This window comes from Daktulosphaira vitifoliae, unplaced genomic scaffold, assembly GCF_025091365.1.
Source record: "Daktulosphaira vitifoliae isolate Bord-2020 unplaced genomic scaffold, ASM2509136v1 Scaffold_1, whole genome shotgun sequence".
In the NCBI taxonomy this organism is placed as follows: Eukaryota; Metazoa; Arthropoda; class Insecta; order Hemiptera; family Phylloxeridae; genus Daktulosphaira; species Daktulosphaira vitifoliae.
In genome coordinates this window covers 66,410,941-66,420,269 of record NW_026099572.1, presented here as the reverse complement: position 1 = coordinate 66,420,269, position 9,329 = coordinate 66,410,941, and the positions used below count along the sequence as shown (strand labels likewise).

Below are 9,329 nucleotides of genomic sequence, written 5' to 3'. Positions count from 1 at the left end.
AACTCATTTTTGCTGTAAGGATACCAACATCTCCCAGCCTGTGATCCGTTTTTGGCAATGAACCAACTCAGTGGAACATTTTGAATGCAATTCTTTTCGTTGAAAAGTACTACAATCCAAGTCCTAAAACAAGTACAAAAAATTAATTCATTTCATAGTTTCAAAAATATTTTACTATATATTTATAACTTGTTGAGTTTTAATGCAACTACTGTATATTTGTTTTATAAATAGCCACTATAATTAAATCTAACCTTGTTAATTGTCATACAGAATGCACAAATGGTATTACTACCATTGATTCATGTGTCAGGTCTAAAGGTAAACAAACTAATTTTTCTTGAATTATGTCAATAGAAAAACTGTGTAAAGGACCTTTTTTTGAAACTTTGTAAATTCCTAATAAACTTGAGTTACATGGGTGAATAAAATAATTTTCAATTTTTTCAAAACATCTACCAATTATTATTGTTTTTTTGCTTGTTAAACAAGTTGCAATGTTATCAATAACCATAATTAAATTATTCTTTAGTTTAACACAACAATTTGCCTTATTGAGTTTTATTGTAAATTTAGGTGTTCTCCACCCACTGTATTGTGAATCTCCTACACCAGACACCAATGGTCGATTTTTATTGTCACATTTTACCCAGATTGGACCATATGGTTCTTTCTTTGAATTTGAAAAACTAATGGAGTAAGCTCGGTGTTCCTTATATCGCCGAATAATTTGCTGCAATGGCTTAACTCCTGACCTTACCTTCTTTTTTATAGGTTGCATAAAATTTTCAAATGGAAAAGCAGATATTTTTTCAAGGGAACCATACTTTTCAGCATCACTTGTAATGTGAATCAATGCGTGTATGTTGTGCGAAACATAACACAATCCATACAAATCACCAAATGCAGTAACAAAGTTTCTCAATAAACTTTTAGCATAATCATAATACTGTTTTTCTATATTTTCTGTTAGCAATATTCGTAGGGCTACAGATAATCCTAAAAAATGAGTATAAATATCACTTTGAACTTTATTTTGAAATAACACTAAACCAGTATACAAAATACATTGTCGTAGCTCTGTAGCTTTCCAACGATTAACATCTTTTAATGGATGATTTCTTGAGTTAGGGTTTCTCTGAAAATCATCAGGAATGTACTGAGAAAGGAATATTAAATTTTCGTCCAGTGATTTTATAGTATGCGAAGAAAGACAGTGATAATGATGAGCTGTTGTCCAAAATAAAAGTAATTTCTTTACTACACCAATTAATATTACATGCATGTAGTCATAGGGTACTGAAGATATCATATCAAAATAGGAAACTTCTGTGAGGATTGTGTGACCTTGGTGAAAATCTTCATATAAACAAGCAGAAAAATGTTCATGGCTACGCAGTTCAGCATCCAAATCTGAAAAGTGAATTCTATGATTCAACCACACACCTTCAACTAAACATTTAACACAGGAATTTTTACCAGTGTGTCCTTTACAATTAAGAACAAATGATTTTGCTGGTGAATCAGCAATAAGAGCATCAAGTTTAACTGTATATTTCTCATTGTTAAAAATAATTCCTTCATTATATAGATGTTTCAATTCCTCAACAAAGTCTAGTAAATACTCATTACAATCTTTGGGTTTATTTGTACCATAATAAGCACCAATAATAAATACAGATTTTTTTAAAAAATCAATATTTGAAAAGTAACCAAAAATTGGCCACAATTGGCTTGGAGGATTTGACATTAAAGGTAATCCATCTATACCTACTACTAATAAAAACTCTTTAAATAAATTTTTATTTGAATATAGTATACATTTTACCTCTTGTGTTATTCCAAAATAATGATAAATGCCATCACTTATAGGCTTAACAACGGTGGTTTTTGGAGTTTTTAATATGGTCCTTGAATCTATTGGTAGATCAGAAAATGGAGGGAAACATTTCAAACATTTTAATAAATCGTTTAATGCAGCATGAGTGATATTATTACGAATTGACCAAAGAGCCAAAATTAATTTGATATCTGGAGTTTCAGTAAATGATGAATGTGGATTAATATGTTCATCATCACTGTAATCACTATAAAAGTTTGCATTTAGATATTCATTCCGATCAGGTGAATTAAGTAAATCATGAAGTATGTCATTTTCAGATTGTTGGTCTTTTGAAATATTTATATAGGAAACGGAAGCGCAGTAGTCCATATTGGAAATTACTTGATGAGAAGTTGATTGGAGGATTTCATGATTTATATCCTTTGAATTTATATTGAGAAGTTTTTCAGCTACATTTGTAGCTTTTTTCTTTAAACGATAACGAGAAGATTTACTCATTGCTAATTTTGATTTTTTTCCAGTTATAATTTCCATTGTTGTCTAACAAAACAATATTATAAGTGACATTTTTGAAGGAAATTAAGCTGTTTATTCATTAGCCAAATAATAGATATTAAAATTAGTATTACAACTAAAAGACATAGTTATATATTTTTTTTATTGCATATCAAATGTTTATTTTAATGTTTTTTTTTTTTTACCTCAAATTAAAATTCCCGAAGATATACAATGTAGGTATGTTTGGTCAACTATTTTTATGTGCCTGATGAGCCTTAGTTAAAAGTAATTAATTTATTTCATTTATACTTAATAATATTTTATTTCATTACAAAACTAAGTTTAATACAAATAATTAATTAAATATATACATATAATTTAAGGGAAATAAGTAAACATTGTACCAATTAAGAATATTAAGAGATTTTAATTGAACTTTGAGAATCGTTAGTATAAAACAGCGCAAGACTTTAATATTTAATTAAAAACTTTTATGTGCAAGACAAAAAAAAGTAGAAGTCGCTTCATTAAAAAATAAATATAATAAAATAATTATATCTGGGTTAACTGCCATCTTAAGCTCTATACTTAAGTTTTTTCTTTCTATAAGTGAATTGTAACCATATTTCATTTAATATATAATGTTACAATTATAGTTTAAACATTATTCAACTAGTTGGTATCTCACCAGGATTAATATAGGCTCTAGTATCTATATCCTAAATAATAAAAATAAAAGATGAAGATATGAATACTTCAATAGAATGATCTTTTAAGTTGAATAAAACATGTTTCCATAAAATAATTTTATTTAAAATAATATACATATTAAAAAAAATAAATTATAAAAAATAATTAACAACTATGTATTGAGTATAAACATTTTTATAATTTAATATTATATAATAGTAAATATACTATATTTATATTTCTTTATTATTTTAAATAAAACTATTTTAATAGAAAAGAGTATTTCATTCAGATTTCTAAAAAAAAAATATAGGGAGTTCAAATATTTTTCTGTGAATGATAAATGATTATTAGTTATTGTACTTCCGGTTAAACTCTGAACTCAATGTTCAAAAATGTTTATTGAGTTAAAAATCAATTAACTACTCAGTGCCAACACAAAAAGTTAATTTAAAAAACTATATAGAAATTATTCTTTTAGTGTTACAGTATTCAAATGTTTGATCAAGTACATGCAGACCCGTATTAAACAATTTGGCGCCCTCGGGCATATAATTTATACCCCCTCCTCATCACCTCAATAATAAAAACCCAGCACAGGGAGGTCGCGGCACAGTGGNAAAAAAACCCAGCACAGGGGGGTCGCGGCACAGTGGTGACGTGGCATAGTTGGATCAAGTATAATGATATCTGACAGTGATTAAAATCACTATCATAAAAAACGTTTCGATGCAAATCATTAGATAGTGTTTAATTTCAAAAAATTTGTTGGATTATTCCAAAAGCTTCATAAACTGCTAGTTCCTTATTAATATCCTGATTAAGATAAAGTATGTCGAAAGAAAAAGGGATTATTAAAAAATAGTATTTCCCATAAACAAATTATATTTGTGAAAATGGCTACCAAATGCTATTATTGTGTGAAAATTCTCAATTTTATTTTTTACATTTTTAACTTTATAATGCTATAACTTATTGAAAAGTGTATTGATCAATATAATTTTTTTATGGGAAATACTATTTTTTAATAATCCCTTTTTCATTCGACATACTTTATCTTAATCAGGATATTAATAAGGAACTAGAAGTTTATGAAGCTTTTGGAATAATCCACCAATTTTTTGAAATTAAACACTATCTAATGATTTGCATCGAAACGTTTTTTATGATAGTGATTTTAATCACTGTCAGATATCATTATACTTGATCCATCTATGTCACGTCACCACTGTGCCGCGACCCCCCTGTGCTGGGTTTTTTTTTTCATTACATTTTTAGAATTAATTTTGCTAAAATATTTTGCCGCCCCCGGGCATATGCCTACCCGTGCCACCCCCTAAATACGGCCCTGAGTACATGGCTATGCTTTGTAAAATTTTTTTATATAGACATATTTTAAAATATTGGAAATTAAAGAAAGCATGATATTTTATAAGAAGTATTTTATTTTTATTATTATTTAACTTATAAAATAATTATGTTTTGGATATTGGGTATTTTAGACAAACTAAGTATATAGATTTGTTTTTTGTATAAGGGAAACTGGTGCCAATAGTTTTATTTATATCTTAAAATTACTTAGGTTACATGTAAGTCTGTCCCTCATAGATTTAAATGTGCCCTTTATTGGTCGATTTGTATAAAAATTTTGTTAATTTAATAGTATAAAGGTTACAAATATATACACAAATGAATCGAGTGATAATCTTGTTTAATATAAAACCCTGTTAATTGTTGAACGATGAAAAACCTTAAACTTATACTTTTTATTCATTTAAAATTTTAAATATTGAAATATAATTCTCATTCAAATAGATGCAGTCCTTTTTAACTTAAAATGTGGGGTGATTTAAATTATTGAGTAGCACAATAGAGGGATTTTCATTTAAAAATCAACAGTTTCTTAAGAGATGGTATTTCAATGTATAAAATGTTGAGACATAAAAAGCATCATTTTAATATTGAAATACAGAAGTAATTTGTATCTCGTGTATGAATAAAAATCAATAAATAAAACTAATTAAAATAAGCTAGAGCCGACTCCAAAGAGTTGGGATAAAGGCTAAGGAGATGATGATGACGACAATGATGTACGATTAAAAATTGTCAATATTTTAAGCTCATGGAAATTCTTGAGATGTCTGTATGATCGTTTATTTTCAAAACAACATAATTAACTAACAATAGTACTTTATAAAAATAAATAACTTTGTATTATAATTATAATTAATCATAATACACAATACAAACATTTAGTAAATAATTTACCACGTGTAATCTGTTAAAAATTACAATAAATGTAGTTCCTAATAAACGGGTTGTAGCATCTTACTAAAATGATGACGCGGTCGCATTGCACTTCCGGCTTTACCGCTGGATGGCGACTGCGACACAGCTACCTCTCCTCGTCCGACAGGTCGCGCGACGCCGAGTGACCGCGGGTGACGCGAACCGGTCCAGGCCGCCGGCCACCATACTTCACATATTATCGTGGTTGGACTATTGTCTACTTCCTTTTGGAATTATTATTGTTATTAAAATTCTTATGTATATATTAAATTAAAATATATTACAACGTAAAAGATAAATACGGAGTGTTATTTATTATAATTATTAAATTATCACCTGACCACTAAAATGTATGATTATCTTTCCAAAAAATAATATATGCTATTATTAAAATTAATTAAAATACCTGTTTTTAACTTTACTGTAAAATTTATATTAAATGTACTTACATTTTATTGAACTTTTCAGTTAAATATAAGTGTGAGGGTGAACAGTGAATAATAATTCTGCCAAAAGTTCGTACGTTTAATTCGCGCTATAGTCTCAATGAAAATATTTTATGACTATTATTTTAAAGTTTTTTTATTAATTTACTAATCAAAAAATAATATGTCTCATAACAGTATAAGTGAATAAAACTATTTGAACGGCTATAACCGTTATAACGATTCTTTCATTATAATGAAAGAATTTTGGTAAATCCGTACGATTATTTTAAACATTGAACGGTCTCAGCACTTACTAAAAATTGTTCGGTTATTTATTGAACGCTGAACTTTCTTAGAACTTATAAAAAATTACACGGTTCATTATTGAACATTGAACTCTCCTAGCACTCGTGGGTCGCTTGAACCGACCGTGAACCAAAATAATGCTACTCGGGAAATAATAACTTTTTTTTTTTAGTTAAAGTAAATCATTAAAATTAATTCAGTTCTGGATATTTCAATTGTAGAATCTTTTTAAATACCAAAAATTACTTAGAAATGATATTATGATTTCTATTTAAGTGTTCTATTACGATAAAAATGCAAAAAAATGAGTTTTTCTGATAAAAATACTGTAAATAGTAATTATAAAATTTTCTGACTGCATATTAATCTTAAAAATAACATTGTTTTAATTGTCATAAAATTTTCTATTTAATGATTCATTTTAGTCAACGAAGGAGTAATTTTGGCGAATAGCAGAAAAAATTCCCAACCAAATTTTTTTTTTTTTTTTTTAAACTAGGAAATTGGTGGATTATTCCAAAAGCAACATTAACTCTTATTTCTTTAATTATATACATATGTATATTTTATGAAACAAAAATCAGAAGTAAAAGAGAAGTTTGAATTATTCTTAAATACAGTGAAAAATCAGTTAAATATATCAGTTCTTACTTTACGAAGTGATTGTGGTTTGGAATATAAGAATGATGAAGTCAAAGCTATTTTGAATAAATTTGGTATAAAACATGAGACCAGTGTACCATATACACCACAGCAAAATGGTAAAGCGGAAAGAACAATGCGTACAATAGTAGAAGCAGCTAGAACTATGTAATACAGTGAAAATTTGTCAAAAAATCTTTGGGCTGAAGCGATAAATACAGCTGTATATGTATTGAATCGTACGTTAAATTCAGGTAACAAAGAAAAAACGCCCTATGAATTATGGTGTAATAAAAGTCCCAATATAAGCAATTTTTAAGTATTTGGTAGTGAAGTTTATGTTCATATACCAAAAGAAAAACGTAGAAAATGGGATCAAAAATGGAGAAAAGGAATATTTGTTGGGTATTCAGAAGAAACTAAAGGATACCGCATATGCTTTGATGGAAAAGAAGTTTCATTAAGCAGAGATGTTATATTCAAAGAATCTATGGAAATAGAAATCAAAATTAGAAAAGAAGATGAAGAAATAAATTCAGAAATGGTGGATGAAAGTGAAGAAAATAACATTAATGATGAGAATAATGTTGAAAGAAAACAAAATATGGATGAACTTGATCAATCAGCAGATCAGACTCATGAGCAATTAAAAATGAGACTTAGAGATAGACAAAATATAGAAAAACCAGTAAGGTATAGAACAGAAACATTTTATTCAATGTGTGATAATCCAGTTACATATGAAGAAGCTATGACACAAGAAAATTCAGAAGATTGGAAAGAAGCAATGGATGAAGAAATGTTGTCATTAAAAAAGAATGAAACCTGGAAATTAGTAAATATACCAACAAATAAAAAAGTACTTAACAATGGCTGGGTATATCGAACCAAACTCAAGAAAAATGGAGAAGTTGATAGATTTAAAGCCAGACTAGTTATAAAAGGCTATGCACAAGTGCATGGAATTGATTTTCAAGAAACTTTTAGTCCAGTTGTAAAGTATGACTCTATACGAGTACTGCTAGCAATAGCAGCAGCCAGAAAATTAAAACTCAGACAATTTGATATTAAAACAGCCTTTTTATATGGTGATCTTGAAGAAGAGATTTACATGAACCAGCCAAAAGGTTATGAAGATGGAACTAAACAAGTTTGCAAACTTCAACGAAGCTTGTATGGATTAAAACAAGCACCCAGGTGCTGGAATACAAAATTTAAATATTTGTTGTTAAAATTTGATCTAAAAGAAACAAAGGCAGATCCCTGTGTATTTGTAAGTAATAAAAATGAACAATTAATGATTGTAGCTATTTTTGTAGATGATGGGATTATAGCAGCAACAAATGATGAGCAGGTGGACATGATGGTGAAGTACCTGATGAGCAACTTTGAGACAAAATCAGGTGAACTTAATCATTTTCTGGGTATTGAAATTGATCAGAGATCAGATGGGTCAATATTTATACATCAGTCATTATACTGTCAACGCGTTTTGGAGAGATTCAATATGGCTGAATCCAACGCCCTATGCATTCCTGCAGATCCACAACACTCATTAGATGCAAATTTATCTGAATCATTACAAGCAGGGGAAGTTCCATACAGAGAAGCAGTAGGAAGTTTGTTATATCTAAGTCAGATCACAAGGCCTGATATAACATTTGCTGTAAATCTTGTCAGTCGCTATTTAGAAAAGCCTCTTATAATACATTGGAATGCGGTGAAACGTATTTTAAAATATTTAAAAGGAACCTATAACTATGGTTTATTTTTTCATTCTAGGGTGAAACTTAAGTTACATGGTTATAGTGATGCAGACTATGCTGGTGATACAACAACTAGGCGATCAACATCAGGATACATTTTCATGATGACTAATGGAATAGTAGCATGGTGTTCACAAAGGCAAAAATCAGTAACACTCTCAACTACTGAGGCTGAATACATGGCACTGAGTCAAGCAGTCCAGGAATTAACTTGGTTGACACTACTAACAAGTGATCTTCTGGAAACACAGGGAGAGACACCTGTTTTGTACGCGGACAATCAAAGTGCCATAAAATTGGTGAAGAATCCAGAATTCCATAAACGAACTAAACATATAGATGTTCGTTATCATTATATTCGTGAGAAGTTCAATGAAGGGATGTTTTCACTGGAGTATGTGACCAGCAAAGAGCAGTTAGCTGACATCTTGACCAAGCCAACACCACGAACAAGATTTCAAGAACTCAGAAAAATGTTAGGAATTAGATATATAGATTTATAATTTTTTTAATTAACTATGTACGGGTGTATTGTTTAAGGGGAAGTGTTGATATTATTAAACAACACACTGGGTACAGTAATATTATTTAAGATAACAGTTTAATGTATTTTTACTTATGTTAGTATAGTACAAGGTCAAAGGGACACATTCCTTTTACGATTATGTTGTTTTACTCAATGCAGCCTATTGTATACATGTTTACAGTTTAGTCGTAGTTTCCCCGTCTATCGAGTAAAGTGACCCGTTGCCGTTGTACATTTCTTATATTATATGTTTTGACATTTTATATTAAATACTATTATATTACGAATAATTTCTAAATCTTTTAATTACATAACCTATTCCATTCAACATAAATGATCAA

General features: G+C 28.9%; 1 protein-coding gene across 1 annotated transcript; it reads right to left on the bottom strand.

Annotated features, from left to right (window-relative positions):
• Positions 1-11: 11 nt before the first annotated feature.
• On the bottom strand, positions 12-2,377 carry LOC126896421 (uncharacterized). The gene is made up of 2 exons (XM_050669188.1): positions 255-2,377; positions 12-123 (listed from the first exon to the last, which is right to left on the bottom strand). Exon 1 carries the CDS (start codon positions 2,375-2,377, stop codon positions 266-268), a length of 2,112 nt encoding a protein of 703 aa, XP_050525145.1. The 3' UTR covers positions 12-123; positions 255-265.
• Positions 2,378-9,329: the final 6,952 nt, after the last annotated feature.

What these genes read in the sequence shown, in the direction of transcription:
- LOC126896421 (XM_050669188.1), bottom strand. Translation starts at nt 2,377, where the DNA reads ATGGAAATTATAACTGGAAAAAAATCAAAATTAGCAATGAGTAAATCT.